Genomic DNA, 14,643 nt, shown 5'->3' with positions numbered 1-14,643 from the left:
TTTGATCCTCCTTCAAAATATGTTTGTTTCAAAAACCTAATATTTTTTTCCACTTCTTCTGTTAATATCTTATCAATTTTTCCCCTTGTTTCTTTAATCTTATCAAGTATCTCTGGATTGTTATTTTCCTTATGTAGCTTTTCAAGTTTTTCTAATTCCTCTGTGGCGGTCTGATAGTCTAACGTTTTTCTTTTTTTAATATATGCTGCATGTGATATCAGTTTGCCTCTCAATACTGCCTTCATAGCATCCCACACCATTGTGGGATCTGTTTCTCTATTACAGTTTTCTTTTTTATAGTTATTGATTTCAGTTTTTAGCTTTTCCCTTAATTGTTTATTGTTAAGCATTCCAACATTGAGTCTCCAGTTTGTATTTTTAATTTTTCTACTAAGGTCCAATGTTAGACTCAATGCACAATGATCTGACAAATCAGCTGCTTTTATCTTACATTCTAATATTCTAAACCTGTCTTCTTTGTTCATAAAAATGTAGTCTATTCTTATACAAGTTAAGTGTGGAGCTGAGTAGAATGTGTAGTCCCTCTCTAATGGATGACATTCTCGCCAAACATCCATAATCCCCAATTCATTTAATGTTGTATTGATGTATCGTGACAAATATGTTCTACTGTTTTTCTTAATATTACTTGAGTCTAAAGTATGATTCAAGACAATGTTCCAATCTCCACAGCATATTAATGTTCATTCTGTTTCCATAGCCACTATGTCAAATACAGATTTATAAAAGGAATTATCAGATTCAGGTGGAGCATAAACATTCAACAGTGTAACCACATATTCTTCTAGTTTCCCCTTAACTAATACATATCCACCTTCACTGTCTTTAATTTCTTTCAGGCCCTCAAATTTTATATTGTTATGTATTAAGATTGCTACTCCACGTTTTCTACCTCCTTTAAATGAACTATAAAATACATTTCTATAACCTAACTTACTTATTTTTTCATGTTCCGTATCTAACAGGTGAGTTTCTTGTAGGTAAATGATCTCTGCCTTTTCCTTCTTTACCTTTTTAAGAACCTTGCCCCTTTTAATTGGATTATTTATGCCATTCACGTTCAGAGAGACAATCTTCACTTTACTGGTACACATCTTTAACCAAGGAAAAAAATATTGACAGCATGACCGTAACAACCCAGTGAACATTATGAACCCTAACTAAAATATTAAAGAACAGTACCCCCTGGTAAAAGTCTGGGCCTATGGGTGACCCTAGTGTCCTGTTGGTAGGGGAGAGGTTACGCCTCCCACTAAAGAAGGGCCCCTCTGTAAGTGTTGACTCAAAAAGTCTAACTTCCATTCTACTATGTCCAACTACTTTCAATTCCCTCTTGCCAGTATCATTATTTTTCATGGGACGTTTTTTTTTTTTTTTTTTTTTTTTTTTTTTTAAAGAGAAGCGTACTGCCGGATTTCCACATGCTTGTCTATTTTAGTAGTGTTTATATCGGCAAACTTTTTATTTATTCTTTAATATTTAAATGTATTTGTTTGTTTTCCTATTAGCAGTTACCTCCCATCAATCTCTTATATTTTATCTCCGAAACTCCTGTAGTCTCTCCCTCGCTCTCCGTCCTGGAGATCTGCTCCGTGTATCCCGTGTGTGCCTGTGTTCCCATGAGCAGGCCTGCTGAATCCTCCGCTGCTCCTCGTCTTCTCTCTCCGTAGACCCAGCCGTCACATCAAAACCCTTCTTTAATGCACTAGCCTGAGCAGTATTTTAAAACTAAACTATTTATTTTGAGCTGGCCCGAAATACACCTTTATTAGTGTATAATTACAAGTGACATTGTACATTGTGAAGAGATCATCCATAGTAAAAAAAAATCTAATTTCAGCAAAACTTCCAACATAAAATTTGTTCTTTAACTCAACTTATATATATATATGTGTATATATATATATATATATATATATATATATATATATATATATATATATATATATATATATATATATATATATATATATATATATATATATATATATATATATATATAAATAATTAGTTTTTTGTTTTTTTAGAAACAGAAAGATGAAGCAGAGATCCCTATTCAGGTCAGAGTGCAGGAAGAGACTATCCGAAGAGCTGCATCAGGAAATGGAATCCATAACCCAGGTCGGCCTTAATTTTTACAAATCTGAATCATGCATTTGTCAAAAAGATAGTGTGTATGTCTGCTGTCCTGCCATTCACCTTTTGCTTAGATTCAAAATACACAAAATAGTTTTTAATGTGTATTTTCTAGAATATTTTTGAAATAAACTACCGTAATAACTTGTGAACATGCCTCTCTTCCAGCCTTTGACATGTCAGATGAAAACGCTGGGTCAGCTTCCCCAAAATGTAAGTTTCTTTTGTTCTTTTGTAACAACAACAACAACAAGGCGTCTGTGTAATCTCTCAGTCACCCAGGTCTGATCCATAGCAAAAGACGAAGTTCAAATCTGTCAACTGGACAAATCGTTGTAAGAGCGAAGATGTTTCACTGCTCATTCAAGCCGCTTCTTCGGTTCTGGTCAGATCACTGGTGGACGCTGACTTATATCTGTCTGAGGGGAGGGGTTAACTACACTGAAACTGTAAACATCTATTGTCTCCAGTTTCAGCTTTAACTGCCCTATTCAGCCCTTAATGACCCTGCTATTGTTCTCACTGTTCTGGGTCTGAGGATGGTGTTATAGATGGGGGAGAGATTATGTCTCAGGCCCCCATTTCTGTTTAAGGAAGGATTCTCTTTCCTAACTAGAATAGCCTCCTCTCTCAAACCATTTCTTTTCTCTGGCTAAGATCTGAACTTCACTATCTTCAAAGAAGTGGTTAGTGGCTTTGAGATGGAGATGTACGATGGACTGGGGTCCAGAGGAACTCTCCCGCCGGTGTTGGTACATCCTCTTCTGTTTATCTGTTTAGTTTCTCAGTGTCCTGCTCACTGCACTCTTCACTACACTGAATGGAGTAGACTACATTACTTTGTTTATGAATCAAACAGCAGGTATTGGTCAGTGTGTGTGGGCTTCCTGAAGACTTCTACCTGGAGTCCCTGGTCCTCTCCTGTTGTTACTGCACAATCTAAGAAGGCCAGTTTCTTCTACCCGGCCTCTTCCTGTGTGAACTTGATGTTTGGGTCCACAGCATTAATATGTGCAGTAAAGGGTTCCAGTTCTTGAATTTTGATTTTAGTCCAGTTGTCGTTCACATATCAATACCAATGTGTGGGTGGAGTGCCTAGAAATGAGGCCTATGCCTCCTGTTCAAATTGTTCCATATATAATTTAGCCATGATAGAAGAGACCGGTGAGCCCATGGCACAGCTGTGGATTTGCCTATAGAAGTTTCTTCTAAACTGGAAATATGTGGTATTTAAACAAAGAAGCAGTTTTTGTTAGTAAAGACAATCCTTCCTTGAACAGGAATGGAGCCCTTAGACGTCATCTATCCCCCATATATAACTCCATCCTCAGACTCAAAGGAAACAAAGAAGAGCTAGAGATAGCCAGTAGGCCCATTCAGGCTGAATGTAGTCCCATTAAGGCGGAAACTGTTAACAATAGATGTTTACAGTTTTAGTGTAGTTAACCCCTCCCTTCAGATAGATATAAGGCAGTGTCCATCAGTAATCTGACCAGAACTGAAGAAGCGGCTTAGATGAGCAGTGAAACATCTTCACTCCTACAACTTTTTGTCCAGTTGACCGATTTAACTGTGGCTTTTACTATGGATCAGACCTGGATGACAGGATTACACAGACATTATTATTACACAAATTAATTACTTAAGTGTTGCATTGATTGTAGCAATATTGTACATTTAGAATACTGCGCCTATATTGACTTCAGGAATGTATATCCTACTTGAAAATTTGTTTTTCATTTTGATTAAAATGAGAGCATTTGGCACTTTGTTGTGATGGCGTTTACGGCGACGTCAGCTCCCATTGGGCACCGCAGTTTTCTAACGCAGAAGTCAGTGGACTTCTTTCCTTTATTAAGTCGTTTTAGATGATTATTGTGATTTAAAATGTCAAAATTTTAACATAATGATCCACGAGTGTCATAGATTATAACGATACAGCAGACACAAGCACAATAGGACTGCTTTAAAGTTAACCGGATAGGACTGAACACCTTTGACCCCTAATGGAAATAGTAAGTAATAGTTGGAAGAATAATGATTTCTTGTGTAACTGTGAAAATGTTTTTCCTTGTGAAGCTCGGCTCATTACCTGTCCTCCTGAAGCCCCTTTGGGCAAAGACCAGCTCATAAAACAGGAAACACAGGGCACTATGAAGTGGGGAGTGTACTACGGCTACATTAAAGCAGCAGGAGGTGAAAAACACTTGGAGTAGTTCACTAAGGCCTTTGTCAGCACACCCTTCACATACCTCGTTCTCTGTGTCTCCTCAGGACTGTGTGCCGTATCTCTCGTGTTCCTCATCTTTATCTTGCTTGTTGGATCCACAGTGTTTTGCAACTGGTGGCTCAGTTTTTGGATTGGACAAAGAAATGGGGTGAAAATGGTATTTATTTTTTCAAATTCTTACCCACCTTTCAGGAAACAGGCAGGCTTGATATGGAAACATATTGTTTGTCCTGTGTTGATATCACAGACTTTGGTTAATTACCTCATGTTATATGCAGTACAATCAAACATACTTATACGACCAGTCAAAAGTTTTCGCACCCTTTTCCGTTTCCTTTTTTATTTCCATGATTATTTATACTGTAGATTCTCACTGAAGCATCAAAATTATCAATGACACATGTGGAATGTAGGAAACTCAAAATAAAGTCAAAATAACTCCAAACTTGTTTTAGATTTTTTTTTAAATCCACCCTTTGCTTTGACCCTGGTTTCATTTGTCATTTCTTGACCCTGAGGCTCAGCTGTGAAGTGAAAACCATTTCAGGGACTTCATCATGAAGCTCATTTAGAGAAGGACAAGGGTTTGAGCGCCACAAAGCAAGGGAGGGTCTGAATATATATATATATATATATATATATATATATATATATATATATATATATATATATATATATATATATATATATATATATATATATATATATATATATATATATATGTTTGACACATTTTGCCATAGAGCCTTCAAACTCTAAACAATCCAAGTCCATATGAACTGCAGGACTGTTGGGATCATAACATAAACCTGCTTCTCTTCTTTTGACAGTTCAAAGAGACCACTTTTTTCCACTTCTTCAATGAACACCCTGAGTATAACTTTTATGAAATTATTTATGGATTAACAGTTGTTTTGATGTTGGGACTGGCCTTTCTAAAGTGCTTTGTCTTCACTGGGCTCACAATCAAAGCAGCCTGCAAATACCACGACCGAATGTTCAAAAACGTAAGTGTTTTATGTGACTATAGTCATAACGTTGTTACTTTACGACAACTGTAATGTTGTTTCCTGTCATAGATCCTGTCTTGTCCCATGAGTTTCTTTGACACCACTCCAACTGGCCGTATTCTGAACCGCTTTGCTAAAGACCAGGAGGACGTGGACACGATACTCCCATCACACATCGACCCTTTTATTCAGTTCTGTCTTTTGGTCACTTTTATCTTCATTGTTGTTTGCGCCATCTTCCCGTTCATTCTCGTGGGTGTGCTGTTTTTTGGAGGCCTGATTGGAGTAATCCTCTTGTAAGTTGTGTTTTTTTTGGTGAAAATAGTGAAGTATTTCACAATGGGAAATGCCTTGGATGTGATGAACTACAGGTGCTACACTGTGTATGGACAAAGTCCTCTCTGCGTCCTCTCTGTGTACAGTGTCCTCTCTGTGTACAGTGTCCTCCCTGCGTACAATGTTCTCTCTGTGTACAGTGTCTCTCTGTGTACAGTGTCCGCTCTGTGTCCTCCCTGTGTACAGTGTTCTCTCTATGTCCTCATAGTGTACTGTGTCCTCCCAGTGTAAAGTGTCCTTTCAATGGACGGTGTCCTTGGAGGGTTTCCTAGCATGAACCACCTTTTAAGGTCATGGCACAGCATCTCTATTGGGTTCAGTTCTGGACTCGGCCACTCCAAAGCCGTCATTTTGTTTTTGTAAGACATTCAGAAGTGGACTTGCTGGTGGGCTTTGGATTATTGTCCTGCAGAACCAAAGTGCACTTCAGGTTAGACGTTCTCCCTTACGATTTGTTGGTAAAGAGCAGAGTTCATGGTTCCTTCAATCACAGCAAGTGGTGCAGGTCATGAAGCAGTAAAGCAGAACCAAACCATGACACTACCACCCCCATGTTTTGTTTCATTGCTGGTGTAATGTTCTTTTTATCAAATGCTGTGTTCATGTCACGCCAGATGTAACGGGATGCACTTGTTGCAACTTTTGTTTCATCAGTCCACAGAATATTTTCCCAAAAGTTTTGGGGATCATCAAGATGTTTTTGTGGGAAAAGTGAGACGAGCCTTTATTTTCTTTTTTGTCAGCAGTGGCTTTTACCTTGGAACTCTGCCATCCATGCCATTGTTGCCTAGTCTCTTTCTTATGATTGAGACATGAACACTGACATTAACTGAGGTTTAAAATTGTTCACTGGGGTTTTTCTGTGTTGTTGTCTTTGTGTCAGTAGTAGTTTCAATAATTAATCATATTAATCACAGTATTTCTTTATAGAGATATGCTGTGTTTTAAAATGTGTTTAATGTGAAATGTGTTAACGTATAGTCATAGTATTTTAGAAATTTCATATGTAATTGTAAATAAGAAGATATAAAGCATATTTATAATCTATTGCAATTTCTGACTCGTCTCAGGCCAGTTAAGGCGGTTAAAGGTCCTATATTAAATATGAGCTTTAGGCCATGTTATAATGTTGCCACCTCGTCAAAAACAGACCTGGAGTTGTGTTTTGTTTCATTCACACATGTTTGAGTAAACCTTTATTATTAGTCTGTCTGCATCTCCAAAGCTCAAAATGCTCTGTTCCACCTTGTGATGTCATGAAGAGGTAGTGTTCGAGTTAACAGCTCCTTTTACCTTTAGTTCAGTAGAGGCGGACAATTCTACATCTGAAATCATCCAAATGATTCTTGTGAAGGTGTACCAAGTTTAAAACACAGTGGAGCACTTCCTGTATTACCACATGACATCACAAGGTGGAGAAGAACTCAGTCTAAATATAAACATGAGTTAATGTAACAAAACACAACTCCAGGTCTGTTTGTGATGAGGAAACAACATTATAACAGAGATCAGAAAATAGTGTAATATGGGCCCTTTAAATATATAAGAAAGTATGCCATGACAAAACATATTCTCCCATTTTTATTTTTTCCCCAGTATATTCCAAACAAGTATTCAACGGATAAAGCAAATAGAGAACATAAGTCGTTCTCCTTGTATTTCCTTGACCACTTCAGCACTACAGGGGCTGAGCACCATACACGCCTACAACACTAAAGTCAGCCACTTACAAAGGTACAGTATTCATTACAATAACAACTAATTGTTCTGGCTTATTCCTGTTTCTAATTTTGTTCCTTGTCTCTCCCGTTGTAGGTTTAAGCAGCTTATAGATGTGAACTCAAACTACCTGTTCTTGTTTCAGTGTTCATCTAGACAGCTGTCATTCTGTCTGGATTTTTTTGCCGCAATAATGAGCTTTTTAGTATCAATATTTGTTATTTTTACCTCTAACAACCTCATACCGGTACATCTAAAAGGACTGGCCATTATGTACATCATACAGGTACACAATGTAACTCAAATGTTTTTTAAAGGTCCTACATTACACAAAATTGACACTTGTGAGCTTTAAACCGTGTTATAATGTTGTTACCTCATCAAAACATACCCAAAGTTGGTGGGGGTTTTTTTTCATTCACACACGTTTGAGTAACCCTTTATTATTAGTCTCTAAAGCTCCAAATGCTCTGTTCCACCTAGTGATGTCATGTAATGGTAGTTTTCAAGTTACCAGCTCATTTTACTTTTAATTCAGTAGACAGTGGCAATTCTAGGGTTGAAATCATCCAAATGATTTTAGTGAAGGTGTGTGGAGTTTAAAAACATGGTGGAGCACTTCCTGTATTACCACATGAGAGAAGAGCTCAGCCTAAATATGCAGGATTTGTGTGTTAAACATGTGTGAATGAAACAAAACACAACTCCAGGTCTGTGCATGATGAGGAAACAACAAACAACAGAACAGAGATCAGAAAATAGCTTGATATGAACCCTTTAAATCATAGACTGTCTATATAAATGGACATAGCTAAACTGCTAGCCACTGCGTTCCAAATAGGAGGTGAACATGGGCGCACTTCAGGCTCCATCGACTCTGGCTCAAATTCACTTTCTATTTAAAAACCATCATCTTTCTCTACCCAACTGCTGTTGTTGGTATTGGCATTTTGGTTTTAAAATGTTCATATTAATCCACTCTTTGGCTCACTGGTTGCTATGATACTCCAAATGCTACAGATGATGTCACACTCCCTCAGTCCACCCCTTTTACAGTTTTATGCTTTAAATACTTCCAGCTCCAAATATGTTTTTCTATGTGCCTAGCTGACAGGAATGCTTCAGTATGTTGTGAGAGAGGCAACGGACGTGGCTGCGTGTTTCACCTCAGTGGAGCGTCTTCAAGAATACATTAAAGTAATCAAAGTTATGATAATGTTGTTTTACTATGGACAACACTATTATACTATGAACTAATACACGTTCACACTTAAACAGAAGAACGTGCCCGAGTCTCCCAGATATGTGCAAAATGTTGATATCCCCAAACACTGGCCAATGAACGGGGCCATCACTTTCCACAACTATATGATGAGATATAGAGAAAACACTCCAATTGTCCTAAATCGGTTGAACCTGTCCATCAAAGGTGGAGAGAAGCTTGGCATTGTGGGAAGAACAGGATCAGGTTGGTCAAAATATGCAGTATTTTTGTTATATTACGCAAAACTGACTCTGACTCTTGTGATCCGTCTAATGCTGTTACCACGTACGGTTGAGAAATAGCTCCAGATCAGTGTAGTCAAGATTAAGAAAGTACGTTTTTAGCCTTGAATGTGCTAAATGTTCCTTGATATTTTTGTTAGTCTTTTCATTAAAAAGGTCCTATATTAAGCAAAACGGACTGTGAGTTTTAAGCTAAGCTATAATGTTGTTACATCCTCAAAAACAGACCTGAAGTTGTGTTTTGTTTCATTCACACATGTTTGAGCAACCCTTTATTATTAGTCTGTCTATATCACCAAAGCTCAAAATGCTCTGTTCCACCTTGTGATGTCATGAAGTTGTAGATACCAAGTTAACGGCTCCTTTTACCTTTAGTTCAGTAGAGATGGGCATTTCCAGGGCTGAAATCATTCAAATGATTCTGGTGAAGGTGTGTGGAGTTTAAAAACACAGCGGAGCACTTCCTGTATTACCACATGATGACATCACAAGGTGGAACAGAGTGTGTTTTTGTTTCAGATAACAACTCAGTCTAAAGATACAAGGTTTGTGTGTTAAACATTTGCTTGATTCACAGATGTTTAACCCACATGTTTGTGTGTTAAACATGTGAATGAAACAAAACACAACTCCAGGTATGTTAGTGATGAGGAAACAACATTATAACAGAGATCTGAAAATAGTGTATTATGGGCCTTTTAAAGCCGTTGCCTCTGTGTTTGAACTAAATCCTGATGTGAACAGGGAAGTCGTCTTTGATCGTAGCTCTGTTCCGTTTGGCGGAGCCCACACGAGGATACATACTGATCGATGGAGTGGACATATCCAGCATTGATCTGCATGATCTACGAAGCAAACTCTCTGTCATCCCACAAGACCCTGTTCTCTTTGCCGGCACTGTCAGGTACTAGACACACATGTATTTCATTTCACTTTCATTCCTCAGCTTTTCAAGCAGGTTTCTGTACCAGCAGTAGGTTTAATTATGTGAACTAATCTATTGGATTTTTTGGGTGAATATTAGGACTGAAGTCCTTTAATTTAAGTATTTCTATGGGACAACAGCAGAAAGGAGAAGTGAGGGGTGAACTGAAGAGTTGGTATTTTTTGGTATTTATCTGTATTTATTTTTTGGTATTTTTTGGTATTTTTTAGGGTGTTGTAGATGAATATTGCGATTTAAAAGATCAAAATTATAACATAATGATCCATGGGTGCCATAGATTATAATTATAGAGCAGACACAAGCTCCTTAAAAAAGTATAAACCACTAGACTGTGTGAGTTTTCAGTGTATTCCTTCCTTGAGATAATATGAAATATTTGTATTTTCCACAGATACAACATGGACCCTTTTGGCAGTTACAGTGACGATGAAATTTGGACAGCGCTGGAGAAAACCTATATGAAGGAGTCTGTACGTTCCCTCTGTTTTAGTCTTTAGAGCCGAGAGAGGCTGAGGTTAGGTGCTCAGGTGTGAACACCTCATTTATGTGGCGTTTTAACAACAGTGAAGACTGCAGAGAGCAGGGCCAGAGCAGCACCCACAGACCAGTAGTTTGGGCTGTTTGTATTATTGGACAAAAAGATGTAGGTGTTAAGATGTTTGGCTGCTCATTCAAGCTGCTTCTTCAGTTCTGGTTAGATTACTGGCCTTATACCTATCTGGAGGGTAGATTAAAGCATACATTTGTTCATGTCTACTTTAAAATTACCTTTGTGCCTATGCTGACATTGACATCCACAGATCTCACAGCTTGAGGAGAAGTTACTCGCTCCAGTTTTGGAAAATGGAGAGAACTTCTCTGTAGGACAAAGACAACTGCTGTGTATGGCTCGAGCTCTGCTGCGCAATTCAAAGGTTTGTCATATATACATGTCTTATATATATGTCATATGTGTATGTATATACAGTAGGGCAAAAAAGTATTTAGTCAGCCACCAAGTTCTCCCACTTAAAAAGATGAGAGAGACCTGTCATTTTCATCATAGGTACAGTCTGTTTAAACCCTCAGTCGTCCAGGTCTGATCCAAAGTAAAAGATGAAGTTTAAATCTGCCAACTGGACAAATCTTTGTAAGAGTGAAAACGTTTCGTGAAAATGTTTCGCTGCTCATCCAAGCCGTGGTTAGTGGCTTTGAGATGGAGATGTACGACGGACTGGGGTCCAGAGGAGCTCTCATGCCGGTGTTGGTACATCCTCTTATGGAGTAGCTATTTAGTTTCTCCAATATAGACCAGAACAGAAGAAGCAGCTTGGATGAGCATCGAAATGTCTTCACTCTTACAACAATTTGTCCAGTTGATAGATTTAAACTTCGTGTAGGATTTTTAATGAATTAACTGGTAAATTCCTCGGTAAAATAAGTATTTGGTCACCTACATACAAGCAAGATTTCTGGCTCTCACAGACCTGTAACTTCTTCTTTAAGAGGCTCCTCTGTCCTCCACTCGTTCCCTGTATTAATGGCTCCTGTTTGAACTCATTATCAGTATAAAAGGCACCTGTCCACAACCTCAAACAGTCAGACTCCAAACTCCACTGTGGCCAAGACCAAAGAGCTGTCAAAGGACACCACAAACAAAAATGTAGACCTGCACCAGGCTGGGAAGACTGAATCTGCAATAGGTAAGCAGCTTAATGTGAAGAAATCAACTGTGGGAGCACTTATTAGAAAATGGAAGACACACAGAAAAACTGATAATCTCCCTCGATCTGGGGCTCCACGCAAAATCTCACCCCGTGGGGTCAAAATGATCACAGGAACGGTGAGAAAAAATCCCAGAACCACACAGGGGGACCTAGTGAATGACCTGCAGAGAGCTGGGACCAAAGTAACAAAGGCGACCATCAGTAACACACTACGCCACCAGGGACTCAAATCCTGCAGTGCCAGACGTGTCCCCCTGCTTAAGCCAGTACATGTCCAGGCCCGTCTGAAGATTGCTAGAGGGCATTTGGATGATCCAGAAGAGGATTGGGAGAATGTACGGTGAAACCAAAATAGAACTTTTTGGCAAAAACTCAACTTGTTGTGTTTGGAGGAGAAAGAATGCTGAGTTGCATCGAAAGAACACGATACCTACTGTGAAGCATGGGGGTGGAAACATCATGCTTTGGGGCTGTTTTTCTGCAAAGGGACCAGGACAAATGATCCATGAAAAGGAAAGAATGAATGGGGCCATGTATCGTGAGATTCTGAGTGAAATAAATAATAAGAGCCAAATCAAAACAGTAGAGGAATTCAGATATTTAAGAGTTGTTCTGGATCCAATCTTTAGTTTTAAAAAGCATGTTAAAAAAGTTTCTAATACTTTAAAATTTAGTCTGTCTGTGTTTAGACAAACAAATTTACCAATGATGCTGCAAAAGTGTATCTAGATGCAATGATTATTTCACATATATTAATTATTGTATATCTTGTTGGTCTCAAGCAAGTGAGACAACAACAAAACCTTTAAAGTCCTTATATAATCAAGCTGTTAAGATACTGGACAAAAAGCCACTACGATATCATTGTCCAATATTTTCACAACATAACATGTTAAACTTTGACAATTTAATTACCTTTTCAAATGTGTGATTAGTCTTTAAAATCTTAAATAACACAGCGCCTCCTCCAATGAAAAAAATTGTGCAGCTCTGCTCTGAACAAACAGCCAGGACCTCCAGGTCCACAAGTCACAATGACTGCAGATTACCTAAACGGACCTCGGCCTTCGCACAGACAGCTTTTTCTTTCAAAGCATCAAAGAATGGAACAAACTGCCACAAAGTCTGAAACTTTCCTCTGACGTGAAAAACTTTTCATTTAATGTTTAAAGAAATTATTATTAAAGAATCAGTGTCAGCATTAAGAATGGTAATTGGTATGATATAGTTTTAGTTTAGTTTTTTATTGTAAAATTTTATTGTATAATAATTGGTCATTTGTAGTGTGTGAGTGTGTATTGATTATATTGCTTACATTTTATATTGTATTTCTCACCTGCTCAGGGACTACAGATGGAAACTAGTTTCAGCTATAATCTGGTGTAAAGCATCTTTAATGTTTTTGCACATTGTCCCTGTCAAATAAACTAATAAAAAAAAGAATGAAAACCTCCTTCCATCAGCAAGGGCACTGAAGATTAAATGTGGCTGGATCTTTCAGCATGATATTGATCCCAAACACACCACCTGGGCAATGAAGGAGTGGCTTCATAAGAAGCATTTCAAGGTCCTGGAGTGGCCTGGCCAGTCTCCAGGTCTCAAACCCCTAGAAAATCTTTGGAAGGAGTTGAAAGTCTGTGTTACCCAGTGACAGCCCCAAAACATCACTGCTCTAGAGGAGATCTGCATGGAGGAATGGGCCAAAGTACAAGCAAGCAGTGTGCGAAAAGACTTACGGAAAACGAAAATCAGACAATGTGATTTTCTGGATTTTTTTTCTCATTTTGTCTCTCATAGTTGAAGTGTACCTATGAAGTAGGGGAACTTGCAAAATTGGTGGCTTACTAAATACTTTTTCCCTCACTGTATAATGATGCATAGTGCTTTACCCATGATAGTATCTGAACTGTTGCAGATCATTCTGCTGGATGAGGCAACAGCCTCGATTGACACAGAGACAGACGCTCTGATCCAGAACACAATAAGAGATGGCTTCCAGGACTGCACCGTGCTAACCATCGCACACCGCATCAACACCATCCTGACCTCCGACCGTGTTCTGGTCATGGACCAGGGGCAGGTAGCACAGATATATATATATAATTATATATACAGGCAGCAGTTACAGAGTTTGGTGTGACTCTCGTTGTTGTGTTGGGCAGGTCGCAGAACTGGACAGGCCAGACGTATTACAACAGAGGCCAGACTCCGTCTTCTCCTCTCTGTTGGCGGCCGCTAACAGTTTAAGGAGTTGAGGACTTCCAGCACGCATTTACGCTGTATTCAGATATTATGTCCTGATGTTCTGTCCTGACACGTACTCTTTAACCTCCTAGGACCTGACGTCCACATATGTGGACAACACATAGGTTGGGTTGTCTAGGGCCACAATGCAAGTTTTTAGAAGAACAGCATATGAGAACAGCAACAATGCAAAATGTCCAATTTAGAATATTTTTAACAGTTTAGAATGTTCAAAATATATATATATATATATTTTTTTTGTTATATATGACTTCCTGCTCCTATCGGCAGCACTTCACATGAGACACATTGTTCCAAGAGGCATAATTGTTGTTTCTCATTTTGTTTTTACATTCAGGACAAATGTTGCTGTTTTCAGGGTCTTAATAAATAGTTTTTGAAAATCATTATTCAAATGTTTTATCAAAATGATTAAAATGTCCATGTATGAAGACATTCCTTTTACATCACTTTTCTCAGAAACTACATAATGTAAAAAGATAATTCTTTGTATTTACACTCATCAGGTCCCAATCAGCCCAAATAACACCAAATAACAAAGAGAAATTAATAAAGCAGGTCATGCAAGAGCTCGGACCTTAAGTATTCTCTTACTTGAGTATTATTTGTCCAAAATACTTTTTTACTCTTACTTGAGTAATTTCTTGGGCCACTACTTTATACTTTTGTTTGAGTAATATTATTTTGAAGAAACGTTACTCTTACTTGAGTACAATTACCGCCTCTGCTTAAGTGGACTGAATCCAGCATAACGTTGTTTTGTTTTTG

The 14,643-nt window shown here is 38.2% G+C and overlaps 1 protein-coding gene across 1 annotated transcript in view; it reads left to right on the top strand.

The window, feature by feature from the left end:
- Positions 1-13,865, top strand: part of LOC117372516 (ATP-binding cassette sub-family C member 12-like) — a 40,489-nt gene extending 26,624 nt beyond the window's left edge. Inside the window, exons 16-29 of the mRNA XM_055222564.1 lie at positions 3,489-3,523; positions 4,237-4,353; positions 4,432-4,535; positions 5,218-5,394; positions 5,467-5,693; positions 7,330-7,467; positions 7,549-7,738; positions 8,560-8,649; positions 8,731-8,920; positions 9,703-9,862; positions 10,296-10,374; positions 10,705-10,818; positions 13,526-13,690; positions 13,773-13,865. Coding sequence (XP_055078539.1) covers positions 3,489-3,523; positions 4,237-4,353; positions 4,432-4,535; positions 5,218-5,394; positions 5,467-5,693; positions 7,330-7,467; positions 7,549-7,738; positions 8,560-8,649; positions 8,731-8,920; positions 9,703-9,862; positions 10,296-10,374; positions 10,705-10,818; positions 13,526-13,690; positions 13,773-13,865 — 1,879 coding nt within the window. The remainder of the gene's footprint in view (positions 1-3,488; positions 3,524-4,236; positions 4,354-4,431; positions 4,536-5,217; positions 5,395-5,466; positions 5,694-7,329; positions 7,468-7,548; positions 7,739-8,559; positions 8,650-8,730; positions 8,921-9,702; positions 9,863-10,295; positions 10,375-10,704; positions 10,819-13,525; positions 13,691-13,772) is intronic.
- Positions 13,866-14,643: the final 778 nt, after the last annotated feature.

This window comes from Periophthalmus magnuspinnatus, chromosome 6 (assembly GCF_009829125.3).
Source record: "Periophthalmus magnuspinnatus isolate fPerMag1 chromosome 6, fPerMag1.2.pri, whole genome shotgun sequence".
Taxonomy (NCBI): Eukaryota; Metazoa; Chordata; class Actinopteri; order Gobiiformes; family Gobiidae; genus Periophthalmus; species Periophthalmus magnuspinnatus.
This window is presented reverse-complemented; position numbering and strand designations above follow the sequence as displayed.